Source organism: Pseudochaenichthys georgianus, chromosome 1 (genome assembly GCF_902827115.2).
Source record: "Pseudochaenichthys georgianus chromosome 1, fPseGeo1.2, whole genome shotgun sequence".
Classification (NCBI taxonomy): domain Eukaryota; kingdom Metazoa; phylum Chordata; class Actinopteri; order Perciformes; family Channichthyidae; genus Pseudochaenichthys; species Pseudochaenichthys georgianus.
In genome coordinates this window covers 33,331,479-33,359,026 of record NC_047503.1, presented here as the reverse complement: position 1 = coordinate 33,359,026, position 27,548 = coordinate 33,331,479, and the positions used below count along the sequence as shown (strand labels likewise).

Below are 27,548 nucleotides of genomic sequence, written 5' to 3'. Positions count from 1 at the left end.
GAGACAGTAACTGTGCGTCTATATACAATAATTATTCTTTGCTCCAGCTCTGTACGTTTTTTAGATTGTCTTTGGCCAGAAATCAGCCCTGTTTGTGTGCAGACGTAGCTACTGAAAACGTCCTATTTTTGGTGACATGAAAAAGGGGAACAAATAAAGGAATAGTTTTACATTTTGGGAAAAAATAAGCTTAGTTAGATGAGAAGATCGATACCATACTCGTGTCTGTTTGCTAAATGTGAAGCTACAGCCAGCGGTAGCTTAGCTTAGCATAAAGACTGGAATTGTAGGAGAAACGGCTCAAAACGAAAGCTGATAAATACATTTCCCCAAAATGTCAAACTATTACACTAACCTTCTCCATTTTTCATCGTTTCAAGGAAAGTGTGTGACGCCTGCAATAGCTGCTCTGGTAAATCTTATTGTGTAAAGGGAAGATACTGTGTGATGTAAATACCTTTGCGTGTTGCAAATATTGCAGAAAATACAGAAGTGCTTTACCTTTTATCACAAACACGGTGCCTGTCTGGGGTTGCTATGGCCTTATAGAGATTACAGGAAGTCTATATTTTGTTTTTTAACCCTCCTAAACTCCCTCCCTCGCTTGTTCTTTCTCTCTTACATATTCGCACACACGCACACGCACACGCACACACACACACACACACACACACACACACACACACACACACACACACACACACACACACACACACACACACACACACACACACACACACACACACACACACACACACACACACACACACACACACACACACACACACACGATTAACAAGTCAAAGCTGTCCACCACACCACAGAAGTCCCCAATAAAACCCACAAACTCGGCTCTGCTCTCTATGAGCCTGTGGCAACACTAGGTAAGGGGGTGTGATGGCAGTGGGAGGGCAGGGGGTGTGAAGGGGGGGGGGGGGGGTGCGAGTTCAGGCAGGATACAGTAGGGTGAGGTAGGGTCAGTGGTCAGGGGGATCAGGAAGGCTTTTTGAGTGGCATTTCCTGCAGAGCTGGGGCCAGGAGAAGGGGGGGTTCACCTCCGCTGTGGACCGGTCTGATGGAGGTTTGCAGGCGGAAAATGGTCGGGGAAGGTATAGGTGGGGGGGGGGGAGCGTGGGGGAGGAAGCTGGTTGGGAGGTGGATGTCCACTCGGCGTCCTAACAGTGGTGCGGCTGCAGTCTGTGGGAATGTGTGGCTGTGTAGCTGGTGTCGCTGGAGCTGCTCTGGAGGCTGTAGTGGTCCTCCTCCTCCTCGCCGTCGCTGATGCTGTCCACGCTGTCCACCTCGCCAGGAGTGAACTCCATGCCCTCGATGTCCACGTCTGCAAGCGAAAAAAAGAAAAACACACATGGTCACATTTGGCACTTTTCAGTTTCAGAAAAAAGTGAGGGGAAACTGTTTATTTCCACCAAAACTGTGGGAATATTTATGAGGCCGCCTGCAGTGCCCACGGATTAAACCCAGATTTAGGCAGCCAGATCTTTGTGCTCCTAAAGCTTATCCCCCTCCATTGATAAACAACCGCATTTGTGTTTACTTCATGCAGGATTAGTAAACACACTGTAACAGACCAGACTGAGCTTTTACGTGACACCAGTGAGTAGCACATTGCACCTTTGAACTCTGGGTATGCTGGAAAATAACTAAATTATACAACCTGTAGTGCGACTGCATTGAAAGGAAAAAAGTATATATAGACAGAAAGAGAGGAGTTAGACACCATTAACGGTTTAAATATGAGGTTAACGGCAAATCTTTTAAAATAGACTCTCCTAGAAGCCATTCATGGTGCTCATAAAGTTACAAAAATGGCCGAACACAGACCTCCCTAGATTTTATTGTGATGTCAGAAAAGTGGGAAGTCATGAGCTGCCGATTTTCTATCCAAGAAGCACTTTTAAGGAAGTATACTGGCTCCTTTAGTTGATATTGTCTGCTGTTTCAGGGTAATGACATTCAAATAGTACCTGAACCTGAAAGATTACTCTTTTGTAATTTTAACAGATGAGACGTAACAAGTTCTTTAAGCTGCTATGATCTGCACTGGTTCCCGCAATCCCACATGACATGAAATCTCCCACCATCAGTAGCTATAGAAGAAAATCAATATTTAACCTTTAACCCCTGGGGCATCACCTGCAAACAAGGCCGGGGCAAATCGTGCAGGGATCACAGTCTGGCTCAGAGTTTATCGGTGGACAGCGAGAGGAATGCAAACAGCTGACTATTACATGTAAATAAAGGCATTAATAGAGCTGTGCTGAGCGGGTATTTAGCTGCAGGACATACAGTCTGTGAGCCTGTGAACGTCAGTCCGAGCCATACCTCCGTGGTTATTGATTTGCATCAAATTTGGAAGTGATTTACATTTTATTTACATTATTGTCATAGTTACAAAAAGCTGTGACCACAGCAATGCCCAGGACTATCCACATGATAAAGTACACAAATCTAATGTCACATAATAATATCTAGAATAAATCTACATTTATATTGTCAGAAAAGGCTTTTCAGAATATGGTACACATTTCTTTGTACATGTCTTTGCACGCACATGTCATTACTGATGGGAGAATTAAAAAAAACTACTAGAAAACACGCCTTTATTTTGAAATTCTCATTTCACTGCTGTCACCATTTCTGATAAAGCACACCTCCTTCCTTCAGAGCCCAGTAATACAATTGTCCAATGAGTTGCTTGTTGTGAGTTGATATTATTGTATAGGGATTGTTTATATAAACTGATTGATGTGTTAAATGGGCACTCCTTTTAACCTCACTGATGCAGAGTTCTCCATCTCTGACCATAAATCTGTGCTTTTTGAGGTAAATGTCCCCCCATCTAAAACAAGAGCACTGCGGACCATCACCTTCAGAAATATCAAACGCAGTCCACCCCCATCCTCCTCCTCAACCGCTGCTGAACTGGTGAGTCACTACAACAACTGTCTCACATCTTCCCTGGATGCGCTTGCTCCCCTGAAGTCTTGCATAGTCTCCTTTGTGCACACTGCTCCCTGGTACACTGCTGCCCTCCACCAGCTAAAAACCACTGGCCGGCATCTTGAACGTCTGTGCAAAAGGACTGGACTCTTAATCCACATTCAGCTCTACAAAGAACATCTTTGCCTTTACAAGAACGCCCTCACCACTGCTAAGTCCTCCTACTAATCCAACCTCATCAGTTCTGGAAAAGGTAACATGAGAAACCTCTTCTCAACCGTCAGACACCTACTTCAACCTCCCACAACCCTCCCCACAGACATCTCATCTGATGACTGCAATGACTTTCTTCAATAGCAAAATCAACACCATCCACCTGCAACTGGCTGCATCTAGAACCTCCAAAGACAACCAACAGTGGCTGAGCTCCACCAGTCACCAGCTGATCCCCACCCTGTCCAATTTCTCGGCAGCTCTCGGTAGAGTTCTCCATCACTGAGCTTATCCGTAAATCCAAACCTACTACCTGTCAGCTCGACCCACTCCCCACTGCCCTCGTCAAAACCTGTGTGCCCTCTACTTGCCCCTTGATCACAAGAATCATTAACTCGTCCCTCGCAACTGGAACTGTACCGCCAAACCTCAAAACTGCTGCAATAACACCAACACTCAAAAAACCTGGAGCTTACCGAGATGACCTGAATAACTACAGGCCCATCTCTAACCTCTCCTTCATCTCAAAAACCCTTGAAAGAGTGGTTGCTGACCAACTTCAACAACACCTGGACAAAAACAACCTTCATGAACCCTTCCAATCGGGTTTCCGCTCAAAGCACAGCACCGAAACAGCGCTGGTAAAAATCACCAACGACCTCCTCCGTGCAGCTGACTCTGGACTGCTCACCATCCTAATCCTCCTTGACCTCACAGCTGCCTTTGACACCATCTCACACGCACTGCTTATCAAACGTTTGGCAGACATTGCGATCACTGGTACTGCACTCTCATGGTTTTCATCCTACCTCACAGACAGAAAACAATATGTCCGTCTCAGCACCCACCGGTCAAGCTGCTCCACTGTCTCACATGGTGTTCCTCAGGGGTCAGTATTGGGTCCACTCCTGTTTATTATCTACCTACTCTCCCTTGGCACTATCCTCCGTCATCATAATGTCCATTTCCACTGTTACGCCGACGATACCCAGGTCTACATTTCCAGCAAACCCAACACTGCACTCCCCCCAACCTCTCTCACCAACTGCCTCCAGGACATCAGGAGCTGGATGAGCAGGAACTTCCTAAAATTCAACGGCAGCAAAACCGAAGCCCTGCTGGTTGGCACCAAAACCACCCTCTCCAAAACCTCATCCTCCCCTGCCTCCAACCTCATCATTGATGGCCACTCCATCCCCTTCTCTGGCCAAGTTAAGAGCCTTGGTGTCATCCTGGACAGCTCCCTCTCATTTGCACCTCACATAAATAACATCACCCGGACTGCCTTCTTCCACATACACAACATCTCCAGACTCCGCCCATCCCTTTCTCAATCAAACACTGAAGTCCTGGTCAATGCATTTGTCACGTCCCGCATCGACTACTGTAACGCCATCCTCTCAGGCATACCCACCAAGCTCATCAATAAACTACAAATCATACAGAACTCCGCAGCCCGGATCATCACCGGCACCAAGGCCTCCGAACACATCACCCCCATCCTCATCCAACTCCACTGGCTCCCTGTTCAATCCCGTATCAACTTCAAAAACCTACTGCTCACTTACAAAGCCCTACATAACCTGGCCCCCCCTATCTGGCTGACCTTCTTCAGGAGTACACCCCCTCTCGCTCCCTCCACTCCTCCTCTGCTGGTCTGCTGACCGTCCCCACCCCACGCCTCGTCACCATGGGTGCTCGGGCTTTTAGCTGCACTGCTCCCAGACTCTGGAACTCCCTCCCCATCCGACAATCACCTTATTCAAATCCCAATTAAAAACCCACATGTTCAAATCTGTTCAAAAGACCTCATGAAAGGAAAAACAAGAAGTGAGGATACCCGGCCCGGAGGAAGCCCGGGGTCCCCTTCTGGAGCCAGGCCCAGAAGGAGGACTCGTCGGCGAGCGTCTGGTGGCCGGGCTTGCCACGGAGCCCGGCCGGGCCCAGCCCGAAAAGGCAACGTGGGCAACACCTCCGCTTCTGTAGACGGGTGGCAGTGAAAGCGGAGGGTCTCGACGGACCAGACCCGGGCGACAGAAGCTGGCTTTGGGGACGTGGAACGTCACCTCTCTGGGGGGGAAGGAGCCGGAGCTTGTGCGGGAGGTGGAGCGGTACCAGTTGGATCTGGTTGGGCTCACCTCTACGCACAGCGTCGGCTCTGGAACCTTACTTCTGGATAGGGGTTGGACTCTATTCTTCTCCGGAGTTGCTCAAGGTGTGAGGCGCCGGGCGGGTGTGGGGATACTCACAAGTCCCCGGTTAGGTGCTTCGTTGTTGGAGTTTACCCCAGTGGACGAGAGGGTCGCCTCCCTACGCCTGCGGGTTATGGGGGGGAAAACTCTGACTGTTGTGTGTGCTTATGCACCCAACAGCAGTTCAGAGTATTCGGCCTTCTTGGAGACCCTGGAAAGAGTCCTGTATGGGGCTCCTGAAGGGGACTCCTTAGTCTTGCTGGGAGACTTCAACGCACATGTGGGCAATGATGGAGACACTTGGAGGGGCGTGATTGGGAGGAACGGCCCCCCTGATCTGAACCGGAGTGGTGGTTTGTTACTGGACTTCTGTGCTAGTCATGGATTGGCCATAACAAACACCATGTTCGAACATAAGGATGCTCATAAGTGTACGTGGTACCAGAGCACCCTAGGCAGAAGGTCCATGATCGATTTCGTTATCGTATCATCGGACCTGAGGCCGTATGTTTTGGACACTCGGGTAAAGAGAGGGGCGGAGTTGTCAACTGATCACCATCTGGTGGTGAGTTGGGTCGAGTGGCGGGGGAAGCCTCTGGATAGACCTGGTAAGCCCAAACGTGTAGTTCGGGTGAACTGGGAACGTCTGGAGGAGGCCCAAGTTCAGGAGGCCTTCAACTCACACCTCCGGCGGAGCTTTTCGGGCATTCCTGTGGAGGTTGGGGACATTGAACCAGAGTGGTCGGTGTTCAAAGCCTCTATTGCCGAAGCCGCGGTGGGGAGCTGTGGTCTCAAGGTCTTAGGTGCCTCAAGGGGCGGTAACCCTCGAACCTCCTGGTGGACACCGGTGGTCAGGGAAGCCGTCCGACTGAAGAAGGAGGCCTTCAGGGATTTGTTATCCCGGGGGACTCCCGAAGCAGTTGCAAGGTACCGACAGGCCCGAAGGGCAGCAGCCTCATCCGTGGCCGAGGCAAAGCAGCGGGTGTGGGAGAAGTTCGGAGAAGACATGGAGAAGGACTTTCGGGCGGCACCAAAGTTGTTCTGGAAAACTGTCCGACACCTCAGGAGGGGGAAGCAGGGAACCATCCAAGCTGTGTACAGTAAGGATGGGTCGTTGTTGACCTCAACTGATGGAGTGTTGGGACGTTGGAAGGAACACTTTGAGGAACTCCTGAACCCGACAACTCCGCCCTCTATGTTAGAGGCAGAGCTGGAGTATGACGGGGGATCAACGCCAATCTCCCGGGGGGAGGTCACTGAGGTCGTCAAACAACTCCACAGTGGCAAAGCCCCGGGGGTGGATGAGATCCGCCCGGAAATGCTGAAGGCTCTGGGTGTTGAGGGACTGTCATGGTTGACACGTCTCATCAACGTTGCGTGGAAGTCGGAAACAGTACCGAAGGAGTGGCAGACCGGGGTGGTGGTCCCCCTTTTCAAAAAGGGGGATCAGAGGGTGTGTGCCAATTACAGAGGCATCACACTACTCAGCCTCCCCGGGAAAGTTTACTCCAAGGTACTCGAAAGGAGGGTCAGGCCGATTGTCGAACCTCAGATTGAGGAGGAACAATGCGGATTCCGTCCTGGTCGTGGAACGACGGATCAGCTTTTTACTCTCGCAAGGATCCTGGAGGGGGCCTGGGAGTACGCTTATCCGGTCTACATGTGTTTTGTAGACTTGGAGAAGGCGTATGACCGGGTTCCCAGGGAGTTACTGTGGGAGGTGCTGCGGGAGTATGGGGTGAGGGGGTCTCTACTCAGGGCCATCCAATCTCTGTACTCCCAAAGCGAGAGCTGTGTCCGGGTCCTCGGCAGTAAGTCGGACCCATTTCCGGTGAGGGTTGGCCTCCGCCAGGGCTGCGCTTTGTCACCAATCCTGTTTGTAATATACATGGATCGGATTTCGAGGCGTAGTCGTGGGGGGGGGGGTCTGCAGTTCGGTGGACTAAGGATTGCACCACTGCTTTTTGCAGATGATGTGGTTCTGATGGCTTCATCGGTCTGCGACCTTCAGCACTCACTGGATCGGTTCGCAACCGAGTGTGAAGCGGCTGGGATGAGGATCAGCACCTCCAAATCTGAGGCCATGGTTCTCAGCAGGAAACCGATGGACTGTCCACTCCAAGTAGGGAATGAGTCCTTACCCCAAGTGAAGGAGTTCAAGTATCTCGGGGTCTTGTTCTCGAGTGAGGGATCAATGGAGCGTGAGATGGGCCGGAGAATCGGAGCAGCGGGATCGGTATTGCAGTCGCTTTACCGCACCGTTGTGACGAAAAGGGAGCTGAGCCGGAAGGCAAAGCTCTCTGTCTACCGGGCCATTTTCGTTCCTACCCTCACCTATGGTCATGAAGGATGGGTCATGACCGAAAGAACGAGATCGCGGATACAAGCGGCCGAGATGGGTTTCCTCCGCCGGGTGGCTGGTGTCTCCCTTAGAGATAAGGTGAGAAGTTCGGTCATCAGGGAGGGACTCGGAGTTGAGCCGCTCCTCCTTCGCGTCGAAAGAAGCCAGTTGAGGTGGTTCGGGCACCTAGTTAGGATGCCACCTGGGCGCCTCCCTAGGGAGGTGTTCCAGGCACGTCCAGCTGGGAAGAGACCAAGGGGTAGACCTAGGACCAGGTGGAGGGATTATATCTCTTCGCTGGCCTGGGAGCGCCTTGGGATCCCCCAGTCAGAGCTGGTTGATGTCGCCAGGGAAAAGAAAGTTTGGGGCTCTCTGCTGGAACTGCTACCCCCGCGACCCGACCACGGATAAGCGGGAGAAGATGGATGGATGGATGGATGTTCAAATCTGCTTACTCACTGTAGTGCTCCCCATTATATGTTTCATTTGTGTCCACTTGACTGTCTCCTCCATGAATTCCTGTTTGTTTTTATCATGTTCTGTTGCCTATTAGCGTTTTATTTTATTATTTATTTTTTAACAAATTGTACGGTGTCCTTGGGTGTCATGAAAGGCGCCTACAAATAAAATGTATTATTATTATTATTATTATTATTATTATTATTATTATTATTATTATATGATTTAGTCTCCTATCCATCGAAGGCCACTAAATTGAAATTTTCAAAGAAGTCACGTAATATTCTTTAATGATAAAACTTTTGTTTTTAAACCCCTGCTATCAACATTTGGGACAAACAAGGTTATTTAGTGTGTAGGGAGAGTGCGACTGGTTGCCTTTTTTTAAAACAGCGTACCTTGCTCAGAGTCGGTGGAGATGGTGGAGCCCATGCTGTCGGTGCGGATGCGCTCCGAGGATCCGGAGACAGAAAGCTGCTCCAGGCGGCGTTTGAGGTAGCGGTGCTCTCTCTGCAGCTGCTCCTTCGTGTTTAAAGCCTTCTTGTCCAGCTCCTCCAGCTTCTGCAGGGACATAAGCATGCAAAGAACCAATCAGAGTCTATTCTGGACACAACAATGTCCACCTTTCCTCTCTATTTTTACTCCTAAAACTAGTGTTTTTCTATCATCTCCTACCAAAGAGAATATTTAACAACAATAAGGAAGTGACTGAATGACTCAAACTATGAATGATATTTCTAAGTTTGAGTCAATGTGGGATTATATTTTGCACTCATTTGCATGTGAAAGCTTTCAGTGGTTAATGAAAGCGAAGACAAACACATGTGGCCCCTTTTGATATGAGAAGACACAACGTTGACGAGAATTAGCGCAGATCGTCTGAGCAGAGGGGACATGGTAAACAGGAAATGAAGGGTTAAAACGCGCCACGTCTGGATTTTCCACCGACCACAGTGTTGCTGCTGGTAAACAGTGAGATCAGTACAGCGTGTCCTTAACTGTCCTTAGATGCAAGTTTATCCTCTGCAGGGCAACGATAGGATTCTAATAATATTCTGCAGGCACTAAAGTGTTTCAAGACTCTTTGTCACAGCTCCTGTTGCATCATTGTATCTGTCTGTGTATGTGTGTGTGTGTGTGTGTGTGTGTGTGTGTGTGTGTGTGTGTGTGTGTGTGTGTGTGTGTGTGTGTGTGTGCGTGTGTGTATGTGTGTGTGTGTGTGTATGTGTGTGTGTGTGTGCGTGTGTGTAAACGGCCTGCAACAGTTAATGAACCATGCAGAAAGAGTAAGCCTTAAACATGTAATTATCTCCTTCCACATATCTACAGATCAGCCATTATGTCCTGCGTCTTGCTCTTTGTTGACTTCTTTGTTTTCCTTTAGATCTTGGGGGTATTTATTTCTGACATGCCCTTAACGGCTCTGATTAAAAGATAAGAAAACGTTTAAAAAAAAACAAGGAAGACCAAAACTACAACCACTTTGTAACCACTCGACACTAGATCTTCAAACTAAAAATGGTTGGATTTTTGGATTTATTGATTGTTTTTTTAGCCAAAAATTGTAAAACATTCGATTGATATTTCACCATAACCCACAGACTTTCTTTAAATCCTGTTTTTATCTGAAAACAGCTCAGAAACCAAACATATTTGATTTAAAATGATAGAAAAACAGCATAAATCCTAAAATGTATCCAGATGGAGCCAGCAAATGTTTGGCATTGATGCTCCATTTGACCAAACAGTTATCAAAATTGTTGTCAGTAATCTGTCAAACAAAGGCTAACTCATCAAACAGATCCAAAATGAAACAATAAGACAGGTTCGGAGCATTTTTGTTTTCATACAGCTCTGTTTTATTAATACCTTGATGTGCATCTTGGCCCTTTTCAGCAAGCTCAGTGTGGTGTGTCTTGTGCTGTCTGGACCCAAAGGCACCAGCTTCTTCAACTGGTCCAAGTACAGCCGTAGTTTGGCACGTCTGCAAACACACAAGCATAGGGTGAGTCAGCGGACATCCACCAGCAGAAAAAGTGAGCAAGCACCTACACCAGGGGTGTCAAACTCAAATACACAGTGGGCCAAAATTAAAACATCGGTACTAGTCGAGGGCCGGACTGGTTCAATGTTTATTGCAGAACGTATTGAAATGAACTTATTGCACATATTAAACCTGGAACTAACAAAGCTTAAATTATTGCCTATAAAAACAACATTAAACATTAAATAATCAGTTGCATTCATTTCTTATGGCTCTATCCGCAGCTTTTCCGGAGTCATTTCTTATGATTACATTTTTCCACAGGCCAACAACAACTTCAAAAAACAATTTCCCTCAAAGAAAAAACCAAACATGCCTTGTTGTCACAAGAACAAAAGTGCAGAAGGAAACATCCATTAAACTCAGTGTGCTGCTCTGTGATGCTCGTTCAAGCCAGATACTTGGCATCTCATCTTGGGTGCCAGTTCATCAATCTTTGGGGTCAGGCTCTGAGCTGAGGAGACCCTCAGGATTGAGTGAAGGTGTACCGGCGGGCCAGATCTAATAGTAATTCAAATTTATCCTGCGGGCCGAAATTAAATCCACCACAGGCCTGATTTGGCCCCCAGGCCTTGAGTTTGACACATGTGACCTACACAAACACACCGACAGGAGTTTATCCACAAGTCACTGAAGGACAGAAACATATACTGATCCTCCTGAACTGTGACTGGGAAACATACTGAAGCAAAGACTAAATACTACAGGGTCGGATTAAGTTGCTGTTGTGATTTTGGAATTGAGACGTTGCATGTTTAAAGAGATGATGGGTGCAGAGTCGTGCTGGTTTCACATGTTTAAAGCTCAAAAAGGGGCCAGAAAACCTCTTTCAAATCCCAGGGAGGAATCAGTTCCTTTCAGCATGAGAGAGGACATGTTTGTATCATATATTACATACCATAAAGCCAGAGCTTACTAAGGTAAATCAACTTTTTACATTGTTCCTCCTCAAAAAGAGCTACCCACATGTAACACACATTCAAAAGGCCAACCACAGCCTTAGTTTCCCTGTTTTTATCTAACCTTTTAGAGTTTGGCCTCCCTGTGACTACATTTTCACAAATAACATACTGGCATTGCCCAACTGCTCACTATTAGTAATCTATATGCAGAACACCTCAGTGCAACATGCTGACTTCAATATAACTGCAAACTGTAGTCATGCATTACCAATCTCAGCTGCTTTTATAGCCTCTTATAAACGTTGTGTTTGATTGATTTACCAAATGGACACGCTGTTCCACCCGAAGTCTGTGGGAGAGACATTTAACCCGCAGTCACCGGGTGCAAAAATCATTATTGACCAAAATGACAGCCATGAGAAGTTTCTCATCTGTTCTGCTGGTTGAACTCAAGATACAAACTGTGGCCACGGAAAACTCTGCATCGCTGCCAAAGTCCTGCAGGCCAACAACCCTGGAAGTAAATAGCTCGCTGGATGCAGCATGGGGCGTTTTATTCAGCGATAGTGACGATAAGGCAGAGTAAGTCTCAGTGCGGACACTCAACGGTTATTGTGTATAATTTCTGCTTTTAATCCACAACATTTGTTATCAGTAGATTACCTTCCCTGTCTGTCCTTGGTTCATTCACATGTGTCCATAAAGGCTTTTCAATCCTCCATCAGTCATGCTAGTCCATGAACCGTCTCTTTGTTCCGAGCTAGCCTTCCCCCTTTTCTCCCGTTACTTTGGCTAACTCTGTCTGAACGGTAAACAAACTCCAACAATGCAAGGTCTCCACCGGCCATCGCTGCAACCACAATGCACCTAATCAGAGAAAACACACACACACACACACACACACACACACACACACACACACACACACACACACACACACACACACACACACACACACACACACACACACACACACACACACACACACACACACACACACACACACACACACACACACACACACACACACATTTCCCTGTCTTTTTTTTGTCTTTTTCAGGAAGGGCGTCGTCTGTGTTTTTCGCATAGATTGAGACCCTCTCACAAGCTCTGTCTGTTTCATTCAGAGGTCACCCAGAGGCGGCCAGTAGGCAATAAATATTTAGCTCTACAAATTAAAGTCCTAAATGATAGTTGCATCTTAAATATGTTATGGATTTAAATGGTAGAAATGCACCAGATTATCAAAGGCGCCCTTTAAACATCTACACCCTACAGGTGCACACAGGCGTTCCCATGAAGGGGCGTGTGAAAGGGCTCTGGTTCTTTTATTTCCTCCTCTCCCAGGAGGCATTTCTGTCTCCCCCCTCATCCGCTGAACCCTTCCACCCCTCTGCTCCACCCTGCCAACACCAACACATCCTCGTCCCAGTGGAAAACAAGTGTCTTCTGAAGTCATGGGCGAGGGCCCACCTCCAACCTGCCCCTGTCCAGCCACATGAAGCACTTGGACAGCGGCCAGGGGAAGCGGGCAGGAAGGAGCTGGGGGTCTCAGCAGCGGGGGGAGGGGAGTGTTTTTTTGGAAAGGGAGCGGGGTCCGAGCTAGCGGCTTGACTTTCTCTGCGGTTGAAAAAAGGGCCCTTTGAGCGCAGTGTGCTCAGCTGCACCAGGCAGCGCTCCACACACACCATTCACAGGGAAACTTGAGCCAATGGGCCACCATCTTGCACCCCGCTCCCCCCTCTCTTGTGATGAAAAACAAAAACAAGGCGTTCCCCGAATACTCTGCCTGACTTCCCACCGTTCCCCCCCAAGAAAAACCCGTTTGTACCGACTTCATTGAAGGCTCCACCTGTATGCTCACCGCATATTTGACCTGGCATGCAGAGGATAGAAATATGCACAGATGCTCTAATGTGTGAAGATCGGTCTGGAGTTATTATCGCAGTCCGATCATGTGAGAGTGGGATGAATTTTCTCTTCCTAAACTCGTCTAAAATGTGAAATTATTAGGTTAAATATGGAATAACATCTGACTATTTATTCTATGTTATTTATTTTTTGTATGTCACATGGCACGAGTTTCAAATGTGAAAACCTAAATCAAAATCTCTCCACTCTTATCTATACTTTCCAACTGTAGCTTTTGAATTGACGTAAACAGGCTCTTTATGTAATTGCTGATAACGATCCACTTCAACATTTCTGTCACTGAAGTTTCAACAAGTCTGGTCTGGGCTTCTCTTCGTCTTGAGCGGTGCATTTCATGCTACATGCTTTGTGACAAAAAGGCTTCTCATGCATATCAATAAAGTAGGTTTCTTGGTTTAACCTGACAGTGTGTCTCTGACAGCTCCTCCAATGTCCCCCCCGCCGCGAGACACACTCGCTGCTTTTCTTCACGAGCACACAGTCTATTTGGAGCAGGGTTAGGACCCTCCTCCACTCACGTTTGTTATTCCTAAACCGAGTCACGCTATGTTTATCAGACGGCTTCAAACAGCCATGCAAGCCCACCAGATGAACATGAATCGACAAGTGGTTCTGAAAATCATCAAATGTGTCTGGGTTGAAAATAGGACAGTCTTTGATATTCCAGTCATGACAAGTGTCACGATGCAAGCCTGTTACTGGTGTATAACAGTTTCTACTTGTGTGTCAACAAGTTCAACACAGTGCAAAAGTCATGGTTTATACGTCCTGTGGACACAATACTCTTGGGATTTGACTGAAAACTCTCATTTCAAAGTGTTATTGTTTTAAAAGTAGACTTTCAGAGCAGCAATCCCTTCTGCAAAAAACAACATGTCTCTGCAGGAGAGGATTTATAGTAAACCTCCAATTAGATTTGATCCAGAGTCACGTCTGCAGGGAAGTGACCACCTGACTGTTCTCACGTGCAGAGTAGCACGGGATGATTTGTGTCTGATCTCTGGCCTCCCCCCCCCGCCCCTGTCCTCCCTCTCCATCAGGGGCTCAGTGCCAAGACAAAGCAAAGGCAGGGGAGAGAAAAAAAGGGAACTTTTTACTCAGAAAAGCTGCATGCACGCTGCTGAAAACTGGAACAAGATCTTTAAACTGCTGACTTGTGCTCCAAGGTTACTGTGCAGACCCTTTTTCACAGATATGCTCAAACTGTAGGCCTTCGAAGGAAAGCAACCATGACATGTTGATGGCGAGCTCTGTATCTGCAGCATATTGAAGGTTATCTTTGTGTGCTGCTGCTGCAGAGAAAACATGGCCAGTGTCCACACACAGGCTGTCCCGGTGACAGCAGTGTCCCAGGACAGTACAGGGACTGGAGATCTATGGGCACACAAAGCGCTGCAGGGCCTGAGGAGTGCACCAGTGCAAACAACGGGCCTTCACCCCTCACTCTCTGTTTAATGAGCTCGCTGCAGCCCGGCGCATTCCTCAGCCCGTACACACAGCACTGAGTGGCTTGTCTGGCAAGGAGCCAAACCTGCTAAACTAAGGTCAAAGGTCATCTGAAACACCACTGCAATGTTTCCTCTCACTGCCAGAGCTCACTCGGTTTCTTCCCCGTTGGCTTTAAAGAGAAGAGAAATGCACAACCGGGCCTCTGGTGTTGTTTTGACTCGAGCCCACAAGACGGCAGCATGACGGATTCACTGCGTAGTCGGCGTTAAGCAGACACAACAACGCAATCGTATCATCTCTAAATGCATTCTTACCATCGCTGATAGAAGTTATGGCTAAAAAATCTGCAGACAAGCACCGTAATAATTGTTTATTATACATGTTACTCCTTGTTTACACGCAGCTCTGTGATGTGAAGTGAAAGTGGGGCTGCGGTGCGTGACTGTGGATCGCCATGGTGGAATTTGGGGTTGCCAACGGAGCGGCTCCACATCTGGCTGAGAGAGCGAGGCCAGATGTGGGCTCTTGAGGTGGTGAGGGACCCTACCCAGGGTCCCAGCCGGCAAACACACATACACACACCCACTGGGCCTTTCAGCAGCCCTTCATCAGTCTCCCTGTCACCCTCGCCTTGCCCTCAACATGTTTACATTGAACAGAGATCAGATGTGCTGTCTGTGAACAACAAGAGAAACGGAGCAGCTCATGCCACGCTGCCCACGCCCCCGAGACGAGAGACACGCGGGGAGACTCTTTCATCACCCTGATATGAAATGTCAGTCGTCGGGGAAATATTTGTATTTGTTTTCTGTCATCAAGGATGCCACACCCACCCGCTGTGTGCAGTGACAACTGCAGAGCCAGACAGTCGGATACTAGTCCCCCATAAACACATTTTTCTGGCGGCAGGAATATGGAGCTCGCTCTCACATGACTCTGCTCTCACACGCAAGCAGCAAACTGAAACACAGAGGGCAGAGGGCGGGGCAGAACTTCACTACACTAAAGAAGAGCTCAGCATGCCGTACTGCTGATTGAACAACAGGAAACTGCAGAATTAGGCAGTTGTTGTTCACTCGTAGTATTTCTACCAAACACACTGGAATTTCCACTGGGCGTGCGAGGGGATGCCTAGTAATTACATTCATTTCAGTTTTGTTCGTGTACTAAAACAAATCCCCTGTGTGAGCATGGATCATCACAAAGTCCCTTCCTCAGCACGGCCAGCTTACCCTGCTGTCCACAGAGGAACAGATGTCAGGGAGAACTTAAAGAGGAGAGAGGGTAACACACAGAGGGGAACCAGCTCCTTGGGCATCTCTGAATCATTTCAACACAACCTCAAATGACAGACCTGGACATGAATTGCCTCCGCTGTGTGCATCTGCACATGTTGGACGGACTAGCAGAGACAAGTTCAGCGAGCTCAATAAACACATTCCCCTGACACGGGACACACTCCATTTTATAATGAATGCTCGTCAATGATCAACACACAGGGTAGTGGCACGAGAGACAGTTCAAGTGCTTAAAGTTGCATTTTTACTTCTGGAAGGAGGTTTAGGAGTGTGGGGGGGGGGGGTCCTGTATGAAGATCTGGGCGTACTTAAGATAAATCTGAGGAGATAATAAAGAGAAAAAGAGACATTTCTATTACACTGAGGTCTGAGTTTGTGTACATTAGTACCTTTTAAATAAAACAAGAATAAGTCACAACATGCAACCTGTAACAAGATGTCATTTTGGGGGGCGCACGCCATAAATGTGGCAAACTGCTGTAAAACAACTCGCCAACAGAGAATCAATGAAATTAGGGAACAGATAGGTGAGTGACAGCCTGCCTGCAGCTCTGATCCTCTCAGTGCATTATCAAACACATGTTTGCACCCAGCGAGGACGCGGCTGCAGAGCCTTGTAGTAATGCTCGGCCTGCAAGTTTTGTGACCCCCATTCCTCCCGCTGTCTCCCCCTAAACAGCCTACATTCCAGCGTGTGTGTGCACACTCTGCTGACGTGAATTTCAGGCTGCCTGCTGCACACACAAAGCAGCCACATCCTACGCTGCCTCCCATTCCTCCCTGCAGCAACACTCAAGAATGTCCTTGCCGCCTCCTCCTCCTCCTCCTCCTCCTCCTCCTCCTCCTCCTCCTCCTCCTCCTCCTCCTCAGCATGGTGAAGGTAGTTGACTTCCTTTCCTCCCCTCTGTCCTCTTTTACACTTATTTCTTTAATTGTTCTTTTACTTGCCCTTGAATCCCCAAGGCTGTGCTCACACCTTGTTAAAGTGCATCCTACGCTGCTGTTTTTATGGGCATCAGCTGCTGCAGTTAACAAAGTGTACTGACACAGAAAGGGGATGTCCCCTGCAGCAGCGACACCTGAGAGGGAGCGGGACGTTCTCGTTGTCTACGGTGGCACACTTAAATATCTCTGTGTCAGTGTAACAGCCTGTAGACATTATCAGCAGGCTTCACACGCGTCCACAGATAGTACTGTGTTAGTGTGGCCGGGCTTGACCTGACTGGGGCCCCGTCTCAGGTCGGTTAAATTAAATCCTTGCTTCCCTGCGTTTAGTCCCTCCCACCAGGGAAGCATGGAGGGACGCAAGGAAACCACGAGAGGCAGGGGGCCCTTCTCGCTTCTCTTATTTTTCATTTCCTCGCTCCTCGGTCTCGGTCTCACCGGAAGTTGATTTGTCTGCGCCATCTTGAGTAGCGTCCCAATGGCCTTATTTTCGCTGGAGGAGCGAGGAGCGAGGTATAGACTGAGGAGTGACTCCCGTGAGGTTCATGTATTTTCTTCACTCCACTGGGGTATTGCTCTCATGTCAAGAAGCATCAGATCAGTGCATGCGCTGCATCGTCCAATCAGTGAGCGATACACAGTAAGGGGGCGGGGCGAGTATCTGAGGATTTCATCGGAGGATGGTCTGGTGGTTCCTCGATTATCGCTCCTCGCTCCTCGATCCTCGGTCCTCCGGCAGAAATAAGAGCCATGGGACGGTACTCAAGATGGCGCAGGCAAATCAACTTCCGGTGAGACCGAGGACCGAGGAGCGAGGAAATTAAAATAGTCGACCTGAGACGGGGCCTGAGTGCTCTGTGACCTCAGGGTGGAGAAATTACACATGTGACCTCTGCGGCTGACCTCCAGCTATAGCCGGTTTTTTATTCTTAGTCTACATCTGTTATCAACTACAAAGGAGACTGTCCTGCAGCTATACCGTCAGTACATAACAAAGTGGACAAACCCAATATGATGATCAGGAAAGGTTGTAAATGTATATTACGTCTTTTTATGCTGCACAAACACAAACACAAACATTTCCCAAATTGGGATCAATAAAGTACTATCTTATCTTAACTGTATATTACGTACTGTGAATACCAATAAAGAAATCCTTTTAATGCATCTGGTTGTTGTTCTCTATAAAAACACTGCTTTATGGCAATTTCAATATGTACAATTTATTGGATGTCTGGACACAGACTTTACAATACATTTTGTATCTGCAAAAGCCATATCAATAACACAAAATGCATTCTTTAAATATGAAAGGCTTACTAATATAATATTGACCTGTTACTATTTATATAATTATTTAAGTAAAAATGCCGAAACAATGTCATATTTCATGGGCTTTTTCACACATTTCTGACACTTTATAGGCAAAACTATTAATCATTAACGAAAAGAAAAAGTATATAATGATCATTCTTAGTTGCAGTCCTACTCTTTTAGTATGCAGGGTTTTATCATTATGCGCCTAGAGTATACAGAATATCAGTCATTACTGTGGTTCTTCCCATGCAGACCTAATGACTCCAGGTCACCACACACACACACACGAGGAATGTAACTGACAGGGTGACATTAGAGGAAGTGAAATACAAAAGCCACGTGCTATCGTGTGAGCATGTGAATGCCACATTTAAACCCACAAGAGAATAAAGAAGCTTTGCACCTTGTTTATAGCTGTCTCTTAACTCATTTTTAAAGGCAGGATGTGTAGACCTAATATGAGTCCAGTGTTGTGTCATTTACAGTCCTTATTAAAATGTAGATGACCCGGATTAACAGGCCCGTCAAAGCCTGGCGTCTTCCACATAAACTCACCGTCACAAAAGAAGATTTATACTTTAAAAGGATGAGAAACGGGCACGGATGAGTTTTGGCAGGAGGACGAGTAAAGAGTGATAAAGGCCCTCTGTGAGCAGCGAGCCAGCCTTTCTCCTCCCTGCTGCCTCAGGTTTCTGCTGACTCAGGCACTTTTAGGGGGGAAAGGGAGAGGAGAGAAAAACATAACAGAGAAAACAGATGTGGTCTCTGGAGAAAGAAGGAGACAAAGAGGAGAAGGCAAGGAGGTGAAGAGCGGGGCTGTAGGAGTCGGACACATAACACACTGCCATAACTCAGCTCACACACACACACACACACACACACACACACACACACACACACACACACACACACACACACACACACACACACACACACACACACACACACACACACACACACACACACACACACACACACACACACACACACACACACACACACACACACACACACACACACACACACACACACACACACACACACACACACACACACACAGGAGCTTTACTCGAGGGGAAAGAGTTCCTCAAAGCCAAATAAGTCATTCATCACAGCTGGGAGTGGAAGAGGGTACATTTAATTAGAGTGAAGATTAGAGCGTGACAGACGGAGTCCTGCTCCTGTCCATGAAGTGCCTTTCCATTCAGAGTTAGCTTCAGATGTTGGCCCACATGTACACTATCTGTGGTATGATCTATATTGTAAGAAAATACTGTTTGTTGAAGTACGCACTTTGAGCATTGTTTATGAGTTATCTCAGAAATGAAACCGAAGGCACCTGAGGGCCACGGGCGGTGTCTGCTTATGGGAAGTTATAAATGGAGATGTAAATCCTTTTTTCAAATGAGGGAAGCATCACAAACATACCAGACATACCAGCCTTACGCGACTGCATTTCCTGTAATCAGGTGATGTGTGGGAAAACGAAACGTCTGTAGTTTCACTCTTTTTTCAAGCGTTTCTAGAAAAGGAAACGAGTGGGACTGACAAGACGTCATAGGCTTCATCAAGAGCAGTTTAAGTCAGAAATGGGAAGGAAGCAATGCCAGCAGCGACCAACCACACAGCAGCAATTGGTTTCACAGAAACGACAAGCTGACGCCGCGCAGCTCTGTTCTCAAACGCATCGAGGAGGAGGAGACAGAAAACAGCAGCATCACCCTCCAGAAGTGCTGTCATGGCTGCAGCAGATAAGCAGGTTGTGTCAGGACAGGAGAGCCTGGAGCGGCGCTGGCTCCCACCCAGACGGCTCACTCTGATAGCAGGACACAAATAAATTCAGGGTGCCTCGTAAATGCCATTCAGTTTCATGAAGGACACCTCGAAGACATGATGCCGCTGAGCAGCAGCCAGTGAGCCTGGTGTCCACGGGTAACGGACATGTTTGGACATATGAAAGCAAGAGCTGGGAGATAATTCATTAAAATGATTTATCCTCTTTCAATGAAACGAGATATCAAAGTATCTAGATAAAGTGATACTCAATTAATTTGTCTAAATTGATAATAACAAGGTCATACTGACTCAGACATTTTATATTTTGAGGGAATATTTATTGGAGATTACTTTAATTTAAAGCTCAGTTGAGTTTTATTCAAAAACTGGACACAATTCAAGGCAAGGCAAGTTTATTTTAACTTTATTTTATATTTATTTATTTTTATTTAAAAATGTAAATGAAAGTGCATCTTAATTTCATTATTTATGTTCCTGCATGTAGACATAGTCAATGTTTAGCTAGATATATATATTTTTATAATAATTTGACTTGAAACTTTAGATTTGACACTACAGTTGATGAAATGAGATGATACTCATTTATAAAGTAGTTCATTCACACAACATCTACAAAAAGGGGCTTCACTATGTGGCTTTTTACTGAAGACTATTTATTGAATGACCAGAAAACATGCTATATTTCTATATATGTACCGTTCTTGAGATATATAAAGAACCTCATGCCATCATGATAGAAGACTGTGGCCCTTTTGAAACCCAATGACATTGGCCTAGGGGTAGGTATCAAACCTTTGAATAAACGTAATATCTGTCAGACGTTTTGCCCATCACGTGATTGAACAGTAGAGGGATGGCTCTATGCTGCACCGACGTAAACCCAACACAACGACACATGACCAAACAAAGGCTGTGAGTCCGGGCTCAAACTGCAGCTCCTCCCTGAAGTGGCGTCTGAGGGCGTGAGGTAGGTCGAGCTTCAGAAAGCGATACCGGCACTGCTGGAGATTAAAGGTCTGAAGCTCTGGTGCTGCCCTGATCAAACAATCATCAAACTGGTCCAACAGGACGACTGAAGACTTTTGGTTATGAATCAGAAACAGAGAAGGAAATCAACTAAGGACACTGGACGTGTTTGTCTAGTTTCTTTGAAAGCATACCATTAGGCCTGTAACTGATAACATTTCGCTTAGAAATCTACTCTTGATAAACAATTGATTGTTTGAAGTTTCTAAAATGTAAGAAAATGTTGAAAAAAGCCCATTGTACTTATTGAGAGAACGCTATATGTCTTTCAATGACTTGTTTTTGTGGCCAATAGTCCAAGACCTAAAGATAATCAATCCATGTGATAACAAAACTGAGAACATCTGTACAATTCCTTGAATTTGAGCAGCTGTAACTTTTTTTCCATGATAAAAAACCTAAACGAAAACTGCTAGCTGTCAACCGTCTGTTGATTGTGTAGGCATATACATATTTGTATACATATTTTTATATTTGTTTTTGTATTCAGGATTGTGACAAACGGTATTTCGATCTCTGTCTGTACATACAAACTGAAAGATTGACAATAAAGTTGACTTTTGACTTTGACTGACTGATTCAAATCTCAACACGAGTTCAGGTAAAAGGTATCACACCCATGCGCTGCTGATGATCGTGCCAAAGCCTGAAGTCACATTTTCGAAGGTTAACACCTGGCATTTGGGGGTAATGGCCGTGTAATTTGAGGATGCTTCAGAATGAATTACGTTGCAAAACGCTCACACGGGTACCTCGGCACGACGGGGCCTGTTATTACAAATAAGTAGGTGGAAATGTTTCTGTACAAACAGTCATGGACGAATGAAAGATGAGGGCAGGAAGGTACTTTCAAACACAAAGAAGACATGCTTCATTTGTCACCAAGGACAGTGCAGTGTGACGGAGTACTTCTTCTTCGTTTCCTATTTTGAAGCCCTTACAAAAAGGCAGAAACACAAGGGAAGTAAATCACATATTTTACCATCATAGTCACAATGCTTCACTGAATTCATAATACATGTAGAAACGTATGGCCGTTTAGTGACGACAAGGGAAGTGAATAAAGTGATTGAGGAACACTTTACTGGCACTACTTGCATTTGTCAGTTTGACTGGACGTCACGCCATGGTAACCAACAACGCCCATCATCGGACATGAGGTAATTGCTGTGTGTCAACGCCTGCAGTGTGCTCAGCCGGGGCTTCTCTTAATCTCAGGTCAGGGAGGAATATGTCTGAACAAGTTTCTCTGTACTACACACATATATGACTCACTCCCAGACATGTGACTGGCAAACCTCAATCCCTCAACGTCACGAACATGCAGCCGAACACACCCATCCCTGCCTCTGCTCACATGCTGTTAGTCACATCAGCTGTTGTCTAATTCGGCTCTGCTCTGGTTTTCAGAGGATCATTTTTGGCCTCAATTAAAAAACAAAAACCTGCACGTAACAAAAATAAATGTTGCCTGTTCCCCCAACCATTCTCCCCTAAAGCAACTCGGCTTTGTAGCATCAAAGAGGAGTCTTGCTTCCTGACTAGAAACCCCTTTGGATCTATAGAGGTGCTTCCTCTTAGTGAAGTCAAAACAGCGCAAAACAAACGTCTGTGACTTTAATGAGAAGGATGTGTGTGTGTGTGTGTGTGTGTGTGTGTGTGTGTGTGTGTGTGTGTGTGTGTGTGTGTGTGTGTGTGTGTGTGTGTGTGTGTCTGTGTGTGTTTCTCAGTTTGGAGAAATGACAGGCGAGAGCCAGATTCACAGCGTCAGCCTGGGAAGGATTATCACATTACTGACAGGATTCCCCTTTCCATAAAAAGGTAACGAGTCTCATCCGTGAAATGGAGACAGATCTAATCAACATGAAGTCGCTCTCTGAAATCAGATTATAATCCTTATTCAGACACGAGGAATTCATTGATTCAAATCTCTTTGAAGACGATCTCTGATATTATCTGGTGTTTTTTGAATGAGAGGCGGTATCGTGGTGTCTACCTGCAGTCTGCATATCTTCACTTAGTATGTGAGGAACTTAAAGGTGTTTGGCAAAGACGCACATCATACAAATAGGCCACAGAGCCTCCGATGTCACATTACCTGTGTTTCTCCAACTCGTTGTGCGATGATCTGAAAGGACAAAAGACAAGTAGGCGTGTCAGGGCAGTGTTGTGCTGTCAAAATACTACACACACTTCAAATCAAATGACATGACAGGAAGCTGTGTGGAGAAAGATCCAAAGGAGTGAGGCTTACTTAGTAAATGTGTTGAAGGTTAAAAGTCTTGATTGGAGATGAACTTTGAAGTCTAAGAGTTTCAATGAAAGACATAAAAGCAAGAAGTTTGGAAGAGAATGCACATCTGAGAAACGTTTATTCAGAGGAAAAATGTGGTGTCATTTCCTTTCTGTGTCTGTCTATCTTTCTGCGTCCATGTGTGGCATCAAGGCTTTTAAATGCTTGCGTTGCTTTACTAGTTTGACCTTAAACACCAACTATTAACAAAGTCCAAAACTGATCACTCTGTAGACAAACATAAAACTTGTGTGCTAGTTTTTTTAATATGTTGCATGTCTGTGTGACATCTGTCAGACAGTGTGCTGCAGTGGGCAAAAATGAGAGCGAGAGAGAGATCCCTCCCCTCCCGCTCACACACATACAAACAGCATGCACACGCTGCTGTTGTTGCTGCACGCTGGCAGGAAAGCAGCGTGGACATGGGATAAAAACACACTCGGACGTCTGCAGGCCGAGCGGCTGCAGAATTCCTCAGCGTGTGGGCTATTCTGAGCGGGGAGAGCCCCTGTCGAGATCTGCAGCGAGGGCACTGCAGTCCATCTGAAAACAGGCCCTCTGTTCATGAGGCCGTCATGGATACCACGGCAATACAAATAAAAACAGCAACAACAAAGGGCCAGACTGACAACAAGCCTTTTCAGATTCCTTCCGCTGTTTGAGAGCCCTTGTGCTCGTGAAGCAGTGGTTCCCACAGCTGCATCAAAACTGTGATAATGTGGCGTCTGCACAAAATGATCCCAGAAGTAACACAGGATGTTGCACTGCTGCTAATAACCGGATTCCAAAAGGCCAACACATAGCTTCATGCCATCATGGAGGAAGTTGTGCCATTCAAATCTGCACAGATTGGGGAATTGCCCAGTCAAAACGCAAGGCGTGACCAGGAAGTCATCAGACCTGTAATATTACAGCAGGTTAAAACACCTCCACATATTATGTAAAATAATGCTACCATGGAAATGACTCTGATGTCAATACATGGCCCCGATGATCAAAGGCCGACATATAAGCCTCCTTTCAATGTTTTTGGATGCAGAACTGCCAGAGCAGTGTGTATGTTTTTCCCATGGTCACGCTATTTTTATTTTAAATTTCGTATCTGTGACAGAGAGGTGAAGCAGGAAATCTTTCAACAATACATTTCCATGTCTTTCCCCATTCTTTTAGAAGCGTTTTGATTTAATAACAGTGTGCATGTAAAGAAAGGAAACTCCACCAGGGGTTTTCTCTCTGCAGAAATAGACTCCCGGCTGTTGTTTTTCTTCCACATGCCCTGCATATTGCTCTCTTGCAAAACATGTGATCTGTTTGATTTGGAGATTTGGTCATGAACTATATAAAACAGTGCTCGGTACAAAGCAATGCATTTTGCTTTTTTAACCAACAGCTTCGTTTTTTCCGAAAATACGGTTTATGATCAAACGTGTTTTTACTTCATACACCCTGCATCCTGTTGACGCTTATAAAAAACTGTTGGAGAGTAGGGAATATGGGAATGTGGCCACAGTGCAGTCACAAGAAGGAAGAGGAAAAGCATGTCTGATGCACGGAGCCTGGGGGCTGGTGTTTGTGTGGAGGTGTCTGTTGGAGGCACCACACCCTCAACCACACATGCACGTACACAATTGTGTTGCTCTGTCAGACTGTCAAAGGAATGTGGAAGAGGCTGCATTCTCATTTAACCTGAACTTGAACCTGATTTGTGACATCGAAAAGTGTTTTTATTTTATTTACAAATCCATATAAAATAGTGTAAATACAATAGTAACACAATAGTTCAGCATGCTGTACGTGCAGTGGTGTAACTCTTACTACTGAGGAAACCGGCCTCACGGTGCTTCCCTAAACTAATATTAGCCAACAGGAAAGTTTGGTTTTTTTCATCAGAAACTCATGTGCTTGTGTTCTTGGGAATTCAATTGGACACATCATGCAAATGTTTCTGGACAGTTTAACCTAAAAACACCTTTCCTGCAAATGACAGGTGGTTACCAGATGAAAGGGTCCACTGTTGTCCACACCTGGCAAAATAATCCCACAACATTTTTCATGCAGCCTTGGGTGTCCCCATATTAGGGTCATAAATCAAGAGAAGGGGAGTTAGTGAGGGCGTGTCCCACGTCGATACAGCCAATTTAAACACTATTCCAGACAAACATAAGGTTCACTGGCTTGTCCTCCATGTTGGTCATCTCACTATTCTCTGATATGCTATAGGCAGAACTATGAATTATTAAACAAGAACAAATAATAAAAAATAATATTGATTACCAGCTCTGTTATTGATCTTCCTACTAAACATGCATTTACATTGTTAGAGATAAGAATTCAATGTAAACCTAGTAAGAATAAAAAAGACTGCCCTGCTTTCTTTGAATAGTTGTCTATGGTGTTGGGTGGCAATATAGGGTTTTAAAAATATAATAAGAGTGCATCAGATGATTTCAGACTGCCCACAAATTCCATGGACTTCCATTTCTAGTAAGTTATTGCCTTTTGATATGATTTTAATTCATTACCAACGCCCAGTTTCTTGACCCAGTGCAGCACTCCCTATTTCTTTCTTAATTATTATTACGTTTTAACATGCTTAGTTTTACATTCCATTTAGCCAACTACTGGTCTAAAAACAGCCTCAGATCAGGATAGGACCGAAACTGAAACTTTAATCTGTTCACTTGTACAATGTTATTCTGTGTGATTATTATGGCCTTGCAGCAGAGTTGTTATTGGTTGCAAACTGTCACGAGATGCAAATGGAGTCAAACGAGGGATGAACGCGTGTTAATTACAGTTTGATGAGGAGATAATGAAAAGCAATCGATAATCTGTTCAGGAACCTCGATCTACTCATGCCCTGTGTGTGGGGGAGAAAGTCGAACTACATAGGATGGGAGACCTTGGTGGTAAAGCACTTAACATCACACACACACACACACACACACACACACACACACACACACACACACACACACACACACACACACACACACACACACACACACACACACACACACACACACACACACACACACACACACACACACACACACACACACACACACACACACACACACACACACATACAAAACACACTAAACCACATGAAGAACGAAGAGGCACAGGTGGAAGCATGTGTGAGACAGACAGGGTGCAGAAACGAAAGGTTGAGTGCATGTTTCTCTGAGCATGGGGAGTGTTTTAAGTGTGTGTGTAGACAGTGTGTGTGAAACACGGAGAGTTGGAGCAGCAGAGTTGACAGTGTACGCGTGGCAGTGTTTATGGGAGAGACCAAAACAGAGACCCAGCCCAGTCACATCAGCGGAGAGAGAGATAGCAGTGTGCATGAAAACAGATCCCTGTGTGTGTGCATGTTTCTATAAGCTTGCATTTCCACAAAAAAAAAAAAAAAAACAAGACTTGTATTTACCTATTGTTCTGAGTTTTGCGGGAAATTGGCGAGGCTTTCGTTTTCTTACTGGAAAAGTCGTCCATGTACGGTAAAACAGACGCATAACCGTGTTCTGCCTCTATAGACAAAACAAAACAAAATGTTAATTTATTCTGGTGTTTGCTGCAAGAATAAAAAAAATGTAAGCTGTCCATCAGTCACTCGGGGAAATGGTGAAACATGAGATAGCTTTATAGAGGCTAAGTCATTTCAAGAGGAACAAAACGTGATCGATCATCAGAGTAATCGCTTGCAATATATCAATATAGCACTGAATAGCCTTCAGCAAGGTCTAATAGTGTAAAACAATCAGTGTCACATTTGCATTGGTGAGTATCTGTCATTATGATACTGCCTCATATTGTCAATGTCACTCTTGTTTATTCATTTCCGAAGAGCTAATACGAATACACACTGCAGTTATGAGCATACACAACACATGAGCTGTATTGGAAAGGTTGAACGCTCAGTTTATAAACACGTGACATACTTTAAATAATAAAGTAAAGCTATTATTTTCTAGGAATACAGGCTGCTAGGTCCACTTTGCACCCATCGCCCCATTGTCTGTAAAGTGACATCATACCTGCACTAAGGCAGGGCTCGGTAAAACTTTACATAAGATACAAGATTAAGCTAGCTGCTGTCCTAGCAATGCCCCATTCAATAGTATTCAGTAGAAATGCTGTCAACTTGTCAGTTTTGCTGGAAATACCTCTGTCTCTTCTTTCCAAGTACTCTGCAGCCTCCAGCAGAATAAGAAGAGAATTAAGTTCCATCTCGTCGTTGTCTCGATATAAAAAAATAGAAAATATCTATTTACACAAATGTACAAGTCATGGGATTATGTAATGGAAATTTTAAAAACTGTTTCAGAGCGATGAACGTGTACTGCTATATTCAGTTCTGAGTCTTGGTGACTCCA

General features: G+C 45.8%; 1 protein-coding gene across 1 annotated transcript; it reads right to left on the bottom strand.

Moving 5' to 3' along the window:
- Nucleotides 1-937: 937 nt before the first annotated feature.
- On the bottom strand, nt 938-27,548 carry mxd4 (MAX dimerization protein 4). The gene is made up of 6 exons (XM_034084363.2): nt 27,339-27,548; nt 26,603-26,702; nt 22,975-23,004; nt 10,036-10,150; nt 8,565-8,727; nt 938-1,339 (listed from the first exon to the last, which is right to left on the bottom strand). Exons 1-6 carry the CDS (start codon nt 27,400-27,402, stop codon nt 1,176-1,178), a joined length of 636 nt encoding a protein of 211 aa, XP_033940254.1. The 5' UTR covers nt 27,403-27,548; the 3' UTR covers nt 938-1,175.

Excerpts from the sequence above, each read along its gene's own strand:
- mxd4 (XM_034084363.2), bottom strand. The coding sequence starts at position 27,402 with ATGGAACTTAATTCTCTTCTTATTCTGCTGGAGGCTGCAGAGTACTTG. Across the intron at positions 23,005-26,602 it reads CGCAAAACTCAGAACAATAG|ATCATCGCACAACGAGTTGG; the intron begins GTAAATACAAGT and ends TTGTCCTTTCAG. Across the intron at positions 8,728-10,035 it reads GGGCCAAGATGCACATCAAG|AAGCTGGAGGAGCTGGACAA; the intron begins GTATTAATAAAA and ends ATGTCCCTGCAG.